The sequence below is a fragment of the Rhipicephalus sanguineus genome, chromosome 4 (assembly GCF_013339695.2).
Source record: "Rhipicephalus sanguineus isolate Rsan-2018 chromosome 4, BIME_Rsan_1.4, whole genome shotgun sequence".
Taxonomy (NCBI): Eukaryota; Metazoa; Arthropoda; class Arachnida; order Ixodida; family Ixodidae; genus Rhipicephalus; species Rhipicephalus sanguineus.
This window is the reverse complement of record NC_051179.1, coordinates 200,641,066-200,661,027: the sequence shown is the minus strand read 5'-3', so window position 1 is coordinate 200,661,027 and position 19,962 is coordinate 200,641,066. Positions and strand designations below refer to the sequence as shown.

The following is a 19,962-nucleotide window of genomic DNA, read 5'->3' as shown; positions in this document are numbered from 1 at the left end:
CCTGTGTGTGTCCTTGTTTTGTTCCGCTATATTACGTATTTAAGTCAAGACCAACTAGCCCAAGTTTCAGCTTTAACTGTAACACTACCTTTGCCACACAGTTCCACACTTTGTGTGCTGACAAGATTCAGCAGTGTTTTATAAGGTTCACCAAATATCTTCCGAGCAATGACTGGTCAGCTGAACAGGGCAATAGTGAGTAATACACAACAGCAACCATTAAAACTTGCTCAGGAAAGGGCAAAGTCAGTCAGTAGTGCTTAATTGTGAACAAGAATTGTTACCTGCCTTGGCGTTACCAATGTAAATCACTAGGTTATATGGGCAATCATCTTCTATAGTTGGTGCAGCACTCACAAAGATGAGTACAAGGTTTAAGACAAACGCAGGACATGCACTACTTTTGCTTAAACCTTGTCTTTGTAAATGCTGTGCCAATTAAAAGATGGATGCAAACCAACTAGCTTGGTTTTCAGTTCTTAAACGGGTAACATTTACCAAAGTCTTGTAGGGCACTTATTTCCTTGCATTTAATACTGGTTCCTATGCAGTTAGACAACTCACGCACACTTCTTTCTCAAACCGATATTTTCCTAGAACTGGCAGCTCTTGCATAAACATAGTTTAAGAAGTCTGACGTGCCTTAAGAAGTCTGACAGCCCACAGTGTCTGTATCACTTGTCCGGACCTTTTGCTTGAGAGACAGCAAAGCAGCTTACATTGTTTGAAACTCTAATGCTGCCTTCTTGATGCTGTCTTTAGGCAACAGAGCTTAAGATAGTGGCTGTCAGTCAAAGATGGCTACATAGCTAGATATGCAAACATCTGAAACATATCCTTGACAGACACATCACACGAAGGACAAGCAGGTAAATTAACCAAGCAATAGGTCGACGAACAAGAACCATGCAATTAATGGAAACGTCACACTTCACTGCAGTCAACATCACCATAGGAAAACGTTGTTCTTAAAATGACAATTAAAATTGGCCTGGTGCCATTCTGTGTGATCATACATAAGTTAATGAAACATACGCATGAAATATCCTGCTTCTAAACAAGCACACTGACAAGCAATTAAAAGGATAATATTTTCCCTCGAGAGACTTTCTTGTGGCGACTGAATGACATTTTTGTTAACTACGCTGTTCACTGTTCAAGTAATTCAATCCAACCTTGTAAATACTCCTCGTGACACTGTCTGATAAATTTAAATGTGAACATATTCGACAGAGATCTGTCAACTGGAACCTTGCCGAGTGTGTACGTGCACGGTCTACGGAACCAGTGGAAGAAACACCGCGGCAACAAGGACGATGGAGAGGGGGCCACCACCAAAGACACTCGCTAGCTTCGGAGCCGGCCGAACAGTCACCCCTGAGGAAGGGACCGAATCGGTCCCGAAACGTCGGGTCAGTTTCATAGCTTTTAAAGTTTAACTTTAGCAAAGTAGCTGGAGAGTTTATTATTTTTCGTATGTCTGATAAATGGCCAAAAATGAGATTCCAAACAGAGTGTATGAAAACAAAAGGTATGCAATTTGATAGACATCTCGTGTGCTATCACACGTCACTGAAATGCAAACCATGGCTTTTGGCAATCACTGTAACAGCCTGTAGGGAGCACTGCAATTCTAATTCTAATTAGAATTTTCTGTCCTGCTTCGTTGCTTCAGAAGCTAGATAATTAATATTGCCCAATGAAGCAATCAGGCAGAACACAGTACATATATAGTGTGACTTACTTCACGCAGTAGTGAGCAACATAAATTTGATCGCGTCGGCATATCTTTATACTTTGGCTAGAGTTAGCTGGGGCAACCTATAGATATATATAAAAAAAGTCGGTACATATACGAGAAAGCAATACTTTATGTCTGACGTTTTGGCCATGGTACGGCCTTCGATGAAGGCCGCGCCACGGCCGAAACGTTAGACATAAACTATTGCTTTCTCGTACGTGTACCCACCTTTTTTCTTACATGTACCGGACCCACTGAATAAATATATACACATAGAGAGAGAGGTGGAAGAGCACATAGGGAAAACAAAAACTCTACAGAAGGGAGGACGTTTGGCTGCGTTCATCACACTTTAGAAACCGTAACGCACTACACGAACATGAGGTGGACACGAGAACCCGAGTCCCGTCTTCATCTTGTCTCCTGTTTGTTTAGTGTGCTGCGGTTTCTGAAGTATGAAAAATGCACGCCTATGATATGCACGAATTTTAGGATGCCTTAGTGGGTTGAAGAAACATCATGGTAATCGTGGCATAAAATCGTATGCTGTGACAAAGCAAATGTAGAGCCACACATTGCGACTGAGGCACAGGCAACAAAAATACACTATAATGTTCTAAACAGCCATGGCCAGTGTCGAGACCTTTCGCTACCATAGAAATAATGGGTAGTGCACGAATTTGTCTACGTTTAAAGTGTACGAGGTAGGGAGAGTCGGTCCAGTGCGGGCTTCACATCGAGGCATTTTTCACTGAAATGTCGGTGGTACAACCACTGCCCTCACCTGAATTAACAGCCTCATCTGCAGGCTGTCACTCTGAAGGCCCTACTTGCATTTCGAGAACCTTCACTTTATCTTTATGGTGTTAAATTGACTGAAGGGGAGTATGCAAATAAGAGTGGCGAGGTAACACATTCTTCTTCTCACAAAATGCCCTGCTCTTAACTTTCACCGTGTGCTGAATTGGTTGCACGACATATGTGTGGCCAAACAAGGTCACTGTGTGCGAGTTGTTCAAATGAACATTCAGCATTGTTTCATGTGTACTGCGTCATGCTCCCAGGCTTTCCACATAATTTACATGCCTCTAACCTTGATGATGTAAATCCTAAGGAGACACTTCTCCTAGCTCACACATGACACTGGTGGCTTCCAAGGTGGATCACTGTGACCTCCCATGGACAGGCATGATCAGTGAGATCAGGCCAATCTGCATACACTGTTTGAAGCAGAAACGCTGAATCTCAGCCAAATCCATGATTTAAAAAGGGGGGGGTCAACACCCCAGAGTTCTTCTCCTGCAGCACTGCCCCCCATATTCCAGAAGAATGAAATGTCACATGACGGAGTGCTGCCCTTCAGTAAAGATCATGCTCTGACAGTCTGGACAAAAATCATGGTGGCGCACCTGTTTATGCGACCATGTCCAGTAGAGGACTGCAAGAATGGGTCAAGTGCCACTCACTGTAGATACCAGCCCCAGATTTCCTTCTAGTAACTGGAAACTCCACACATTTCACCAACAAAAGACTGATCCGATCAGTTGTATAAAAAATGATTGAGGACAAAACTTCTTTCAGAAAATGTTGACTAGCTTACCACATTACCACAGGATGTTAAGAGTAAATATTAATGTCATAAATGGGAGCATGAAACAGTACACCGGTTTCAACAATGCAGCACGTGTCAAAAGAAAGAAAAGTTAAGAAAGCACATGTGAATAAAAGCCATGCAAATGTAGCTTCTTCCCTTTGCTGCAGTACACTAGGCCAAAAAAAAAAAGCCTTTCATGAACACCAGGTCTTACTTTATACCACAATCTGATGCCTTGAGCTTTGCTGTTAAGTACGAGTGCTGTCAGTGATCCGTGATTTTCAGTTTTGTGTAGATGAAGAAGCAAGCACTGAAAAACAAGCGAATTCACATAAAATCTTAAATAAAGCTCCTTGGAAAGTTGTGTTCACTGCAGTTGCATACATGTTTCCATTTTTTTTTTTTCTAACCTAAGCAAAGGCAATAAAAAAAAAAAGACCTCAGAGAGCATTTGAAGTAGCTTTTCAACTACACCATATTACATACACAATGTTTAAATCTCAGCACAGTGTATGGCCCATTAGCAGTGAAAAATTTCAGAAACCGGCAATGACTTGTTAAGTTTGGCTTGCCTTTATCATGAGCAAAATAGTAGTGTCCAAGTGAGATACTACAACAAACCACTGAGAAGGAACTAGCCTTCAAGCCTGACAGTGATGAGATGTTGCAGCTCACTCAACTTGTGGTGCAGGCAGGGAGCACTTGTACTGAATGTCGTGCATATGGAAGCGTTGAGCAGAAATTGTGCTTCTCATCTGAGCCAATAGTTAATCTATGCCAACTTTTGCACAGAGCTCACATTTCAAGGTGCATGCAACTCAATATCAGGCTTGTTTGTTGTAGTACTTTGTATGTTTCAAAATATTAGGCGCGACGTGGACACGGACGGAAAGGGAGACTCCCTAATATTTCGACTCATGCAATACCAACACGCCCAGTTGATCACCCTCACTTTGTATGTCTTGCACAGGATAATCAGTGGTGCTGCCATAAGAAAAACAAAAGACAAACCTTCATTTCGCTGCAATGAAACAGTCATGCCATCTGTGACAGGTGAAACAAGCTGTTTACCTTAATTTGGCACTACATTAGGACACTACAACTGCGTTTCTGACTTTGCTTGTTTTGCCAGCTCTATCTTCTGGTCTACCGTGGACAAAATATTCAAATAGTATGCCTAAACATGCTGCCAAACTGCACTTTTTGAGAAATTGGGAAAATTCCACAAATGTAAATAACTTTAGTATCTCTGAAGCTGCCGTTTACTTGGAAAAATCTTGAGTGCTCTTAGTTATGAATAGCAGTTCAGTTTTATTCGTCACTGAGAGGATGGCTTCTTAACTGAAAGCCACTTCTTTCAAAACCCATATGCCAAGCAGCACGGCATTACAGGGCACAAGCAAAACACACGATGCAAAAGAAATGTGTTTTTTGCTTCTTCCCTGCATTGAACAAGTTTGCACCAGGGTTCTTAGTGCATTGTATTCGCTCATCCCATTGTTGCCTACGTATAAACTAAGTTTGCTTTATCCAGATTAGCTGCACACAACAAAAGTGTGAAAACAAATGCACAAACAACTTTGTAGCGCGTAAATAGTGTTTGCAGAAATCCTCTAAGAGAGCAATAGCTACTGCTTTTTCTACCCCATATGGGAAGGGTGTTCTTTGGGGCGATGCACTCAACTTGGAATGGAACGAGGACAAACCAGTCTTTGATGCCATGCTCTTTTTCGCGCTATACAGGGGCTCATCCATGATTGCAGCACTTAAACAGCAAAAACTTGTAAAGATTTCACTGAGGGAGGAGCGCATTGAACTGGTATCTTTCTTGGGGCGTCCTCAATATTATCAAAGTTCCAATAATATGAAAAAAAGCTTTTGCTCCCACATTTAATGGCAAACTAATCTCAAAAGCCTTGGTGGTGCTGTAGACACCAACGTTTATAGATACTTTTTTAGTTTCCAAACTCCTCCTTTCGAGGCGGGCGCGATTTGCTCCTAGGGAGTGTGGGGGCGCTGCAGTCCAACTTTGCGCCAAGTAAACAGCCGCTCTCCACACTCCGCTCGCTTCCCTGCCGTCGCAGTCGTGTGCGTTCTGTGTTGGTGTTCGGTGGTGCCGTTTTTTTTTTAATCTGAGTGTAGGCCTCGTCGCCCTCTGTGCGCGTGGCATGCTTTCACAGTCTTCTGAAGAGAATTCGACGTCGACACTCACGTAGACACTCGGACATCCACGACGTAGGACTCTCCGATTGTTGACATCGATCCAAGCGTTAACCACGTGTGGACGCACCGAGCACATGTGTACATGTGGACCTTCTGATATCCTGTGCGTGATGCTGTAGACCTCATCATGCCGACGTGTTTTGTGCCCGGGTGCACCAGCGGGTATAGAAAAAACCCCCAGAAACGCCACTTTTTCTCTCCGCCGTCGGACCCATTGTTACTGCAGAAGTGGCAAAGGTCAATTCCACGCGCGGACAAAACTTTGGGGAAGACGTGCAAGGTATGCGATCTTCACTTTCAAGAAGGTGACATACTGAAGACACATAAGTATACCATAAATGGAGAAGTAGTCGAAATCGACCGTGGTGCATGGGCACTGAGGAGTGATGTAGTTCCTCGTTTATTTCCGAACCTGCCAGTGTACTTGTCATGCAGCCGCAAAAGACGAAGGTTGCCGAAGAAAAGGGTACCTGTACTACCTCAACAAACTGTACAGCTGCCTTGCGATCTGCTGGAAGAATCTCCTCAACAGGTACCCGCTCCTTCAGAGGACTTCAGTTTTTCTGACCTAGTGAGAAAAAGTGCTGCACTTCAGCTTCCCCGCAACTGGAGTTCGGCGGTCCCTGAAGAGCCGGGAAAACGTCCGGTAATCGTTTTCTATAATGCAGAATTCAAAGAAGACATCTACTGCATCCTCAAGAGCACTGTCATCCGCGAGGATTTGACCTATGTGGTTTTGGCGAGTGGTAAATTGCTGAATAAGTTGCCTTTCAATACACCACTGCGGTCACTCAAAGACGTAGAGGCGGTCGTGCATATTGTGCGCTCTTTACAGCCTTGCCTCGGTTGTCTGCCTGTTGGCACAGCGAAAGGAGAAAATGTGTCGCCAAGAAATATTCATCACAAGGACTGTGCAGGCTTGACTGATGCTGACAGAAGTAGATGTGCTGCCTGTATCATTTTATCGAGAACACTGACAAAAAGAATGTCAACAAAACCCAAGAAGAAGGTGCAGATTGCAACCGGCGTATTGAGGAAACGCTTGATCCGTGCTACCGCCGCTCGAGAACGGAAAAAACTTGAAATACGCCAGCTGAGTGAAAAGTTGAAGACTGCATCCTCAGCAACTCTGGATGGTCTAGTTCAAGATTTACCTGAAGTTCAGAAAGTGTCTATTCGTACATCCATCATGCAACAAGCAGCAAAATCACCCAATGGGTATAGATGCACAACAGATTGGCTCATGGTTTGTTTGCTGCTGAGGCTCACAAGCCCGAAGTGTTACAGGAAGCTATTGGAAATGAAGGTCCTCCCTCTTCCTAGTCCAAGTCGTCTTGTCCAGCTCTTGAGGGGCCTTCCATGTGACTATGGCCTAAATAAGTTTGCTCTTGAAAGCATTAGGAATCATATGGCTGGGAAGCCGGACCACCACACGTATGGTTGTTTGATTATTGATGAGATCAAGTTGTGTGAAGGAACTGAATATAATCGAGCTGCCTACAAGTTTGATGGATTTGTTGATTATGGTGATCTTTGTCAAGTAGACCGCAACATGCTTGCGGACCATGTTTTAGTGGTCATGTTCAACCCAACGTTTGCATCGTGGGTGCAGCCTATCGCTACTTTCGCTGCGAAAGGAGCAGCACCCGGGTGGGTTTTAGCTAAAGTTGTGATAAACTCTGTGCTACAATTGCATGAACATGGGGCCAAAGTTCTGGCAGTGATCAGTGATGGTGCCAGAAACAACAAGTCAATGTGGACTCATCTGGGAATGCAAAATGGCACACCCATGCCTTCCACAAGGCACATTCCTTCACTTCATATGTGATGTGCCTCACATAATCAAGTGTATTAGGAACCATATGATGAAACACAAACTTGGACAGGTGAGTAAACCTCACTGTTACTGACACAGCAGTCATAGTTTTAGGTTACGGATAAGTAATGCAATCACTTTATATGCCATTCTTCTATTACAGCTAGGAGACCACCAAGCAAATTACCAGCATTATGACCGGCTTTTCGAGGCCGAGAAGAAAGCAGCCATCAAAGTTGTGCCAAAGCTAACTGAATATCGTGTTAAGCCACAGAAGCTTCAGACAATGTGTGTCCGCCTAGCCACCCAGGTGTCGTAACAGCTCACTGGCTGCCTCTGTTCACTTTGGTGCCCTACTACAGACGCTTTGACACCTTGCTAAGTCGAGCAATTATCTTAACGTTGCATAAATATCACATGTGCAAAAACCCTGTTTTTTTTGCTATGAATGGGCTGCTAAAGCATTTTAAGCTTTTGTACCTTTTATAATTAATATTCTGGCAATGTTGTTATTTTCTTGCAGCTTTTCAGCCGCAGTGTTTCAATCGGCTTGAAGGTGTACCACCAGGATTCACCGACAGTGCTGGAACACAGGAGTTCACATTGCTTTTGAATGACCTTTTTGACATTCTGAATTGCAAAATTCCTGCAGCTGGAATAAGAAAAGGCTCTCGAAAGATAAAGGTATGCTGTGCACGTAAATTCACTGTTTACTGAAAAATACATTGCTTCCGTCACTTTATGGCGAAGCGGGCTTGTAATAACTGGGTTTCTGCTATACTACTGGTTCTAAAAGTGTTATTTTTCACCACGCTAGCCTGCAATACGCATACCTGTGGCATAATATGTTTCTGCTTTTGCTTGTGTGTTCCTTGCTACGAATGCACTTGCCACTTTCATCGTGATGTTCTTTGCAGTTTCTCGAGTGTTTCCTGGAAATGATGAATCAAGCGGAGGCAATGTGAAGCTATTTGCATCAAGGCAAACCATGGAGTCTTTGCGCGTGACACTGATGTCTGTTTTGTCACTTACTGACTTTGCTGGGCCAGGGTGTGAACTACGTCCTTACTGCAAGCCTCAACCAGGACCCACTTGAGGTAAAGCAAGAGCTTGCCATGCTATTTGTCGCAAAATTCATTAGGAATGTGTTTTGATTCTTGCAGCGTTTTTTTGGCCTCGTCCTTTGGAGGCGACGAAGATCACCCCACCGTGGCCAAATGTAGTCAGCTGCTGTTCCGCCTTTTCTCACACTCCCATCAAACACCACAGGAAACTGCAAAGCTGGCCAGGCAGGCACAGATGAGCACGTTTGAGAGTCTCGGGGGAAAAACGCCGCGAAGCCCTGCAGAAAAAGAAAAGCCTCGAGGAAGAGGTGTGGAGGCGTTTGACGTCCATACCCCTAAGGGAGTGCAGCAACAGACCTGAAGACCATGTCTACAGCGTCCCTCTACCAGCAAAGAGAGCACTGTACTATTTAGCTGGCCATGTAGTTCGCAAAGTCCTCAAAGCCACACATTGCACTGAATGTAAGAAAGAAGCAGTAGGTGTGCAAGATTCACTTCCTTCTGAAGCCCTGTTGGTGTTGGAGAGAGATTATGTGAGAGGCAGCCTTGTTTACCCCTCCAAGAACCTTTTCGAATGTGTTAGCAGTGTGGAGCACATCGTCAGCCAGGAATCGAAGAATGATTCCTTTGGTGACCTCTTTTGGAGAGTCTTAGATGAACTTACCCAGAAAGGCTTTGTTGGTTGCAAACAACACTACAGTGAATTTACTGCAGAGTTGATTCACGTATACATTGTAACCCGGATGCATTTTTTTGCAAGACAAAAGTGCCAAGACAACGACAGTGCTATCAAAGCGCAGAGGGAAAGAAAAAAAGCTAAACTTGTGTGAAATTCGAATGCTCGTGAAAAGTATGCATTACACATGCATTTTCCATTTCGTAAGCTAAACGCGATATCTTAGTGAAATAGTGTATGATCGTGGCAAGTGTTCTTGTGTCAATAAATTTGTTTTCCTATGTCTTTATTTATTTATTGTACCCTCAGGGCCCAAGGGCATTACAGAGGGGAGTGAGGATATACATAAGGGAAACAATATGAAACAGCAAGGAATAACGAAAAAAATTTGCAATATTTGCATTTTTTGCTTGAACGATTCTAAATGTTATCCACTGACAGACATCTAGAAATCTGAATACTTGAAAAAAAGAAAGTCCACTGGTTTATGTCACCTGAAAAGAAAAATAATGTTGTTTCAATGGGATTTTCAACGAGGGTCGTACCTTACAGCAAGGGCTCAGTTTCAACTTGCTTTAGGGCAGTGCACGCTGAGCTAATGTGCAGAGCGTCGAAGATCCGAATGCTACGACTCGCGAAACCAGCTTTTAAATAACTATTAGCAGAAAACAGGATGAGTCGTGGCATTTACCGAGGCTTTTAAGATGTAGCTCATACAGCTGAACTCCGAATTTTGCTTCTAGTGTCTGAAATAACGAGAAATTACAGGGCAGTATACGGCTATTTAATCTACGAGTGCACGTGTAACTAACACGAACTACTGTTTTTACCGAGGTCCCGGAAAGACATAGCTCGGGTATCTAGGCCCGAAGTTGTACTCCTCGTGCCTAAAACGAGAAGTTGCGCGGCAGGGCTCTTTCTTAACCTGAAATCGTCGGATAAACGCTGCACACCGCACCTAGCTGTAGCAGACGACCCTCGTTTAGTTGGCACAAAGTTGGACTGCAGCGCCGCGGTGGCGGGAACTGCAGCCGGCTGCCTGCTCCCCGCAGGCCTTCGGAAGCGGGTAGTTCGGAAACTGAAAAAGTATCTATAAACGTTGGTAGACACTGCAGACACATCATGGCTGCCATGTTTTGAACGTGTGATAACCAAACATAGTGGTGTACATTATATTTTATGTGGATTATGAATGCCTCACTTTGCACAGGTTACATGAAAGTATAGCACTCACACAGCTATGTCTTCTTTATGTTTCAATTCGAGGGGGGCAAGCTGAAATGCATAATGCACTAAGACAGAAGCAAAATTTTTATGGGGACATATATATGTAAAAAAAAGAAGCTGCACTTCCTCAGTCATGTTTTAAAACACCCTTTAGACAGCACCCTTTAGACAGCATTGTGGAAAACTTAAACAAAGCAAGATCGAAAGAAGCTCTCACCAGTGCTGTTCCTCAATCCTTGCCTGCTCTGCTCTAAAAGTATCTCCAATGAAGACCAGCTTGCTGCCTTCTCTGAATCTTGGCGAGGTGATCAACGTAAATCACGTAAATGAAAACAGGTGTGGCAGGAAAATAGGTGTGAGGCTAGATGCCAAAATGCAGGTGTTGGTGCATGTGCTTGTGTTTCTTAGCATTCATCATGCACCCATCTTCTTACCACACCTCAGCGGTTTGCACTGAATTCATGTCGTGGCTAATTCCTGCAGCGTGTTGTTGCTCGTGCAGTATACAAATAAGTTAAGGGCAGCACAACAGATGAGGATGAAGAAATGGAACACTGCGAGCGCATTTCCTTCGCCCATCAGTGTAGCCTTATTAACTTAGCTAACCAACATCGCTTCCTCTTGTGGCTGCTGCAGACGGGAGATGCTGGTGCAAGCCATGCTGACGGGGCAAAGTACAGCGTGGGGCATCACAGTTGAACTTTCGTAGGGACAGTCACCGGCTGTCCCCACTCACTGGAGAGGTTCCAGGACAACCCTTGGTTGGCTGCAATTAACACATGACTAAGGTCAGTGGAAAATACACAACACTGAACAAATACTATGGGAAAACAAGGTAATGTTGATCAAACACTGATCGGTAAGGCTCCCCTTTAAAATGCACTGACTGAGACATGCACTGGTGGAGGGCGTTCACTTGACTTTTGCAACCTGTCATCATTCACACGCGAATATAAAGTGCAGCACAGAAGCTTTTTCTTTCTGCATTCAGCCTAATGCAACAGCGCATCCAACACACGACCTTATGCTCAGCACCAGATTGTGTAGTCACCAAGTCTGTATAATGAAAGTGTTGGGTTCTTGTAGCTCTTGTAGCACTGGCTCTTGTAGCGGCCCCAACCTCCACACTGGAAGCATGCCGGCGGGTTCCTGCAAGTGCCTCCAGCACTAGAATGGGCGGCGGCCGCTACGAGCTGGCCTTGGGTCCAGGCGCCCCGTATAGGTGTCCCAAATTCCTGGGTCGTTGACTGGAAAGTGGCCGGGGCAGTAAGGTTGTGGTGACTGAATAGGCCCAGAGCCCTTGATGGGGCCATCGGAGTCCTGTTTGGGTTGGAATGACCATGCCACGCACAAGACGACTCGAGGGAGGCTTCGGGTGGAGGCGGAAGTTGGTACGTAAGCTCCGCTAACATCGCGGCCCGAATATCACCCGCTGCTTCAGTGATGTCATCAAGTGAAGAGAACGAACTGGCCTTTTAAGTACACCTGGAAACACGGATGGGACTGCCTGACTCACTCTTTCCACTTCAGATCCAGAGGGGTCAGCGTGTTCGTAAAGCTCTTGTAAGGACCGTATATATTCTTAGAGGCTTCCATTCTTCGCTTGCATACAGCTGCGAAGTTCATCTATCGTGTGAACAACGTAGTTGGGGGGAAGAATTTCTGTGCAGAATAGCCGGTCAAAGTGGGACCAACTTTGGTGACGGCACCAACGTGAGGCGGACCCAAAAAGGGTGGTGGGCAGAAGGCATTGCAGAAGAGTATCATCTGTGAGGGCTTGCATAGTGCGATAATCTTGGAATTCTTGCAAAAAGTTGGCAACCGATTTCTTGTTCGTGTGCCCCTCGTATGTAGGCATGGCCAGCTACAAGTGATAACTGTCTGCTGGGGTAACCTGTGCCTATTGTTCGAGCAACATGGTCAGCTGTGCGACGATGCCAGACATATCTGGTGCGGATGCGTCCTGTTTCACTTCATTGGCATTGTACTGGACTTTAGGTCAGTAGGGTTTTCACCTTTGCGAGAAGTAACTTTGCCAGGAATGCAAAAGCACTGAAATATGAGCGACGTCGGAAATGGGCCGACTGGGGTAGGTTCCTCAGGGATGCAGTCCCCGTAGCACGGAAAGGAAGAAAAACTACACGAGGAAAGGCCGCCTCTGCTTCCACTCAGGGGGGTCTGTGAGCCGCAGTCAGTATGACAAAGAGCCAGCAATGCTAGGAACAAGGACTGCTTTAACTCACGGCACAACAAAATCTCACAATCCCTTCAACGCCAACACAGCGAAGCACAAACGCGTATAAAGACCAAAGTTACCAAAACAGGGAAATCACCGCAGGCATGCGATCAACAAGAAAACATGCAACACGGAAAAATAAAGGCCGATATGCAAACAACTTCGCACACAAATTGAAATGGAGAGCCAACGAATGACTTGCTTTAGCGGATGCTCCGAACCCCACGTTTTTCTCCCCAATATCCAGCACTCACGGAGGAAATGCTTGATGCATCGCGCAACCACCTTCACAACGCCCTGGCCAAAAAAAACCCCCCGTCTCATCTCTGCTGCCTTCTTATCGGCCAGAGTCCGTCTGGGCTGCCCCCGTGCAGCTTTTTACCAATGCTGACACGTCGAACGCGGATGGCTAATGCAGCGTGTGCTATTCTGGCGCCTGCTTCAAAGGGTTTCCAGCGTGCATGCTGCAGAGAAGGGCCCAAAGGCACGACAGCACTTAGATTTAGGTGCATGTTCATGAGCATCACTTAATCCCATGGTGTAAGAATATACTCAGGTGCTGACACTCTTCCCCCAATGCATAGAAAACCGCAATCCACGCACGGCCAGATAATGTTCGGGTGCTTATCAGTTGACTTGCAGTTTCATCGGCACCTCCTTGGAGGGCGCTACGAAAAGCGGGGCAGTCATCTCCACAGCAACGCGCATGCTGCTGATAATGTGCCTTTTGCTGGCATGTGCAGCCGCGCTGTTTTGAAGCCAGGTATTTTTGTTCGTGTGCGTTTTATGCACGATGGTTTTACGCTCTTGTATCGACGAAGGTGGCAACTGACTGCTGAGAGGTGTTTGCAACGGGTAGGACGTGCTTCGTATCGAACTGCCGTGCTGGCTATCGGACTTGCGCGGAGCGTGTGCCTCTCTTCAAAGCACCGTCCGACACGGATCATCTGGAGCAGTGGCACCGTGCTATTCTGAGGACAGACCGAACGCTAATGCCTACAGAATGAATGCTTTGAACAGATGAAACAACAAAAGCGCGCCAGCAGAACTTGAGTGGGCTTTGAGTGCAGCCCGATCGATTCGCGTTCACGACATTCACACCCTGCACAAGGTATTTTCGACTTAACGAATCCTGAAGCCTGGTACACTTTTCACTTTAGTCTGAAATAACGAATTTCTTTCGCCTTTTGAGAGTTACTCACGCCATTACGAACGAAAGCGTTGGGGAGGCAGAAAATTTTCAAGTCGCCAGCACCGCTTCGTTGGGTCCCTGCTTTGGGCGACGAAGCCATGGACGCTGCCGCACAAAACCGTGGTGCTACACTGCACGAGAACTTAGCGATGTCCGCGTACGCCGATGCGAATATGTTCAATCATTTCTCACAAACAGACTCGGATGCGCCTGAAACTTTCGACTGCAAAAACAGAGGCACCCCACAGGGAGCCATACTTTTTCATGTCTTTTTCACGCTTTACGCTTTTCAAATGTCGCCACTACTTCGATGTAGCAACTTTGAGAACAATTTACTTTGCCATATTTCACAGCCAACTCTCATACTGTATTGAATCTTGAGGCCATACATACCATTCATACCTAAAGCCACTTATAGTTCTGCAAAAACGTGCTATCCGTTTTATATCAAACGCAAACTACATGGCCTCATCTAAACCACTCTTTCATTACTAAGTACCAAGTCATGCCTCTACAACTAGTCATAAACTATGAAACAACAATAATGGTGTACAAGTCTCTAACAAGCAATGTCCCTCTCCCTTTTTATGCCATCACAATTGCAAACAAGAGCCTGTGATTGCGGTAACTTTCCTAAAACCACTGGTTAAAAATGTTTATGGCAAAAGGCGACTTTATAGTGTTGGCACATCATTGTGGAATAACCTACCAGTTCAAGTGAAACAACACAATGCTTTCATTTTCATGCTCAAACATCATTACAAGGAACTGTACTAGACTACTTATATGTTTAGTATTAAAAAGTGACATGATAAACTAACTAATGTTTTGTATGCTGAGCAGGAATGCTATTAATCAGATGTATAGAAATATTAGATGTATTATTATGTTCAGTATGCAAACCAAAACCTGTTCAACTGTTGTGTATAAGTTATATGTTTTTCAATGTGTTCTTTATCTGTGCATAAGTTATATGTTTTTCAAAATGATCTGTATCTTAAGCTAAATTGTCGTTCATTGTATAAATCCTGCTCTCCTGTCTCCTGCCTGTACTTCATGTATGCTATATATTGTCACGTGGTCGTGACGTCGACGAAGGCAGCAGTCAGCACGTCCGAGATGAAACTCTTTATTAGGCCGAACTTGTGGCCGGGAAAATGAAACTCCAGCTTACAGCAATAAACTGATAGCGGCGAACAGAGCGTCGACCGTCGATCAACTGACAGGCGGTGAAGCGCGTCGGTATTTAAACATGTGCCGTCGAATATTCCAGCGTTATCGCTGGCTGTCGTGCAAATTCTAGAATAAGCTCGAGTGTGCGCGTCTTGCGCGCAATCTTAACAAAACGATCTACAATGATCGCGAAGGTTCTCGAACAATGAGGCACGGTTCGCGCTGAGCGTTGCTGACAGTCTTTGTGGGCGAAAACCGAATACAGCAAAAGCGATAAAGAAACGCACGTGGCAATGCCCCCCTCTGAAAAAGCATCGTCCCGATGCTTCAAACAGAACACGGGGAGGGGTGGGTGGCCAATACATGCAACAATAAACAACAGGAATAAAGCAAGAAAGTACAATAAACAATAAGCAAAAGTACAGTCCTCAGATTCACTAACGCGCGTAATATGGCTTGAGGCGCACGACATGAACGACTTCAGGTCGTGCACGGCGCCGCTGAGAGTTCGTAATGCCGTCAGGGACAACCTCGTAGTCGAGGGCGCCGAGGCGTCGAAGTACCCTGTACGGTCCGAAGTATCGTCGAAGAAGCTTCTCACTAAGTCCCCGTCGGCGTATTGGCGTCCATACCCATACACGGTCACCGGGTTGGTATTCCATATGGCGTCGTCGAAGGTTGTAGTGGCGGCTGTCAGTCGTCTGCTGGTTCTTGATCCGTAGGCGGGCGAGCTGTCGTGCTTCTTCGGCGCGCTGTAGGTAGGTGGTCACGTCAATGTTTTCCTCGTCGGTCACGTTTGGTAACATGGCGTCGAGCGTCATAGCCGGGCTCCGTCCGTAGACCAACTTGTATGGCGTCATCTGTGTCGTTTCTTGTACGGCCGTGTTGTACGCGAAGGTCACGTACGGAAGGATGGCGTCCCATGTCTTGTGTTCGACGTCGACGTACATGGCCAGCATGTCGGCGATGGTCTTATTCAGACGCTCGGTGAGGCCATTGGTCTGCGGGTGGTAGGCGGTGGTGCGGCAGTGGCTCGTCTCGCTGTATTTGAAGATCGCCTGAGTTAGGTCCGCAGTAAAGGCGGTACCTCTGTCTGTGATGAGGACCTCTGAGGCGCCATGACGCAAGACGATGTGCTCCACGAAGAACTTGGCTACCTCGGCGGCACTGCCTTTGGGCAAGGCCTTTGTCTCGGCGTAGCGGGTGAGGTAGTCAGTTGCCACGACGATCCACTTGTTTCCGGTATTGGATATCGGGACCGGCCCCAGTAAGTCCATCCCGATTTGCTGGAACGGCCGTCTAGGTGGCTCGATAGGCTGCAGAAGTCCGGCTGGCCTAGTGGGCGGTGTCTTGCGTCGCTGACAGTCCCGGCAGGTCTTTACGTAACGGGTGACGTCGGTAGAAAGGCGCGGCCAGTAGTACTTCTCCTGTATTCTTGCTAGCGTGCGAGAAACACCCAGGTGTCCAGACGTCGGGTCGTCGTGGAGAGCCTGGAGGACCTCTGGCCGCAATGTCGAGGGTACCACGAGAAGGCAATCGGCTCGAAGCGGTGAGAAGTTCTTCTTTACGAGAACACCGTTGCGCAAGAAAAACGACGTCAGTCCCCGCGTGAATACCTTCGGAACAACGGTGGTACTGCCCTCGAGGTAATCCACAAGGCCCTTCAGTCCCGGGTCGGCTCGCTGTCGTTCGGCGAAGTCGTCGGCACTTATGGCTCCCAAGAAGCTGTCATCATCCGGGTCGTCGGGCGGTGGTGGGTCGACGGCGGCACGAGACAGGCAGTCGGCGTCTGAGTGTTTCCTTCCGGACTTGTACACGACGGTAATGTCAAACTCTTGAAGTCTTAGGCTCCACCGTGCGAGGCGACCTGAAGGGAGTTTCATTTTCCCGGCCACAAGTTCGGCCTAATAAGGAATTTCATCTCGGACGTGCTGACTGCTGCCTTCGTCGACGTCACGACCACGTGACATCTGGTGGAGGTGCGGGGTATTCCTGGTCTTGTCAGGTAGAGGCCCGTACTCCGGTGGTAGACCTTGTTGCCTACGGCTAGCTCGCTGGTCGTAGCTGGCTGCAATGTCTTCTCCGCGCTGTGGGATGGGTTCACGACTTGACGGGGGCGTCCGGATCATGAAGGAACAGCACCTCCACCAGATGTCACGTGGTCGTGACGTCGACGAAGGCAGCAGTCAGCACATCCGAGATGAAACTCTTTATTAGGCCGAACTTGTGGCCCGGAAAATGAAACTCCAGCTTACAGCAATAAACTGATAGCGGCGAACAGAGCGTCGACCGTCGATCAACTGACAGGCGGTGAAGCGCGTCGGTATTTAAACATGTGCCGTCGAATATTCCAGCGTTATCGCTGGCTGTCGTGCAAATTCTAGAATAAGCTCGAGTGTGCGCGTCTTGCGCGCAATCTTAACAAAACGATCTACAATGATCGCGAAGGTTCTCGAACAATGAGGCGCGGTTCGCGCTGAGCGTTGCTGACAGTCTTTGTGGGCGAAAACCGAATACAGCAAAAGCGATAAAGAACGCACGTGCAGGTGGCCGCCATGATGGTGAACTGCTAGCGCGGTGTTATCGTTGGGTGCGTGTGCAGGTCCGATATTTTCGCGTTGTGCGGGTTCAGTAACAGCGCGGCGTCACAATGCCGATGGGTGCGATGACTGGCTGCAGTGCGAGAAGCACGTCTGCCGCACAGAAAATGGACCTGGAGCCAAGAACCGGGCTCTACCGATTGCCGAAAGTGATAACTCGGCAATGCGACCGCACGAAAGTGTTGTCGGAGCAGCGTCGTCGTCTCTGGCTCGCTCGCATCAACAGAAAGGGCCTCAAGAACCTGGATTACCTCCGTGTATGCGGTCGGCGTTTCATCTCAGGTAAGCAAAACAGGATGAAGCGAAAACTTCAAAAAATTAACGCCACCGCTACAATCGCCTGCAACACAGCCGTCGCTGTGTGTGCAGCGGTTTAAATCTGGAGCTCTCCGGGTCGCGTTCGAGCCCGTTCCGGATCTTCTGCTGCTTAACGGGCACCTTCGACTGCGATCCGCGCGTACTGCAACCGAGTTAAAATGTCACTGTCTGCACCAAACTGCTGAGTTTAACGTGCTCGATGCGTGTTGTTTGTACCGTGCATTGAAAATGCCGTTCACATCGGGCTAATGATCGCGAGTGCCTCTGTAATTTTGCGCTGTTCGTAACAGCTTGTAACGAGACCGTTTTCGCGCTGAAGTCGCAATTTCACATGCAACAGCGCGCCAGGTTTTCACTGTTGATGTTTTGTAATTTGCAGGACAGCCAGCGAGTCTAATGGACAACACAAACCCGGATTGGGTGCCGAGCCAACACTTGGGATACAGCAACCGCACAGCACCGGGCGTTAATACTTCTCGGTACAAGCGCGCCAAAAATCGGCTGGCAAAAAAAAAAAAAAAAAGAGGTGGCCACAGCCGCGAACGCAGCTAACATTCAGCCGGCAGAGGTTGACCATCCTTCGCCTGAAATGGTCGATGCAGACGATCACTTCAGTCAAGAGACGCCTGCTGAATAACTTTACCTCGCTCAACACGATGACGCGCTTGGAGGGCAGCCGCTTTGCTGTCACGCCGCTCACACGGCCACTGGTGAAGTAGTTGTGAGCCTCAAGTGACTTGTAAGCTTTCATTTCGGTGAGCGATACGTGGTTCGTCCACAGCACCAAATAGTTCACGATGTCGGCATGCGTCGTAACCGGTAGTAGCTCCACGTCCGTCGTCGTGTCAGTACCGGCGCACAACGTGTAGGGGTCAACTCCATCGCACATGCTGATCTTCGCTTCATAACGTGCACGCGTCGGACCCGCCAGCTCGGCAAAATATGACGGGCAGAATTCCTTCCGCCTGACAGGCGCCATCATTCAAACACTCGATAGCTCGCAAGTAGCAAAATCAATTACTACCACGCCGACAGACTGCAGGAAGACAGCGATGAACACTTGTGCGCACGCTTGGGCATGCTCGCGCGCGTTTGTCGCTGTTCTCCAACATGGCGGACACCGCCAGCAGACGACGGTGTGACGTCACATGAAAACTATGTATATGCATGGATCCATACTAGCATTCTGCTAAGGATCCAGATGTTGCTAACATGTTTTTGTTTTACTGTATTTCGTTTAATAATAATAGTAAATTTCAAAGTTCAAAGCTAAGAGAACGAACTTTTGGGCTAGCTGGTTTGTAACGTTCATTGTATCGCATGTCTTGTCCTCTTTCTGTGATCCCTGTCTTAACAGCGCTTTGGGAGACCAGCGCTGGATAGGTGGCGCGCCGAAAAAGGGCGCCTGGCGGGGAGTCGCGACATAACTCAGCCGCTGGCCTGGCCTCCGCGCCGCCGGCTAATCTCAGAGGCCATGCCGCTAGCGCTCAGACGACCGGCCGCACAGCCCGCACTGTACCGCGGTGAGCGCACGCGCGTGCGCCGTTCCCGTGCTTCATTTTGGCGCGAACAGCTCGAGCAGCCATTGCGCCAGTAATACTGCTCTATGGTTTAGAAAAAAATAACTTTGTCTGAAGGCTACTTTCTCAGGAAAGCACTGGAAGATGGAGAGAAGCCCCGCAAAGCAGACTACGTCTGTGCATACGGCGTCGAAGAGAAAGTGCTGTGCCGTGGTGGCGACTCAGTCGTCAATATTTTCTGGTTGCGTCCTGGGATTTGTGTAAGCTAGTGCAGGCTCACAAGCCTCCATTGATGAATATGTGCTGCGTCAATAGCAACTGCCCACTACTGCAGTAAAAAAAAAAAGTAAGAGGCAAGAAGTAGGTGCATCAATGTTTTTCTGCCGTGGTATGTATGTCCAGCCCGCTGTGTGTATGCACGCGGACGTTGATCAAGCAAACCACCGTGCTAGCATAGAATGTATGGTGTCGCGCTGTTATGCTCGAGGGCGCGGGATAGATTCCCGGCCACGGTGGCCGTATTTCGATGGGGTTGAAATACAAAGAACACCCGCGTACTGAGAATTATATGTGCACGTTAAA

The 19,962-nt window shown here is 47.2% G+C and overlaps 1 protein-coding gene across 2 annotated transcripts in view; it reads right to left on the bottom strand.

Annotated features, from left to right (window-relative positions):
• Nucleotides 1-6,805: 6,805 nt before the first annotated feature.
• Nucleotides 6,806-19,962, bottom strand: part of LOC119391025 (CUE domain-containing protein 1) — a 166,035-nt gene continuing 152,878 nt past the window's right edge. For both annotated transcript variants that reach the window (XM_037658729.2, XM_049415021.1), the window contains exon 10: nt 6,806-11,107. In XM_037658729.2, coding sequence (XP_037514657.1) covers nt 11,057-11,107 — 51 coding nt within the window. In that variant the 3' untranslated portion in view covers nt 6,806-11,056. The remainder of the gene's footprint in view (nt 11,108-19,962) is intronic.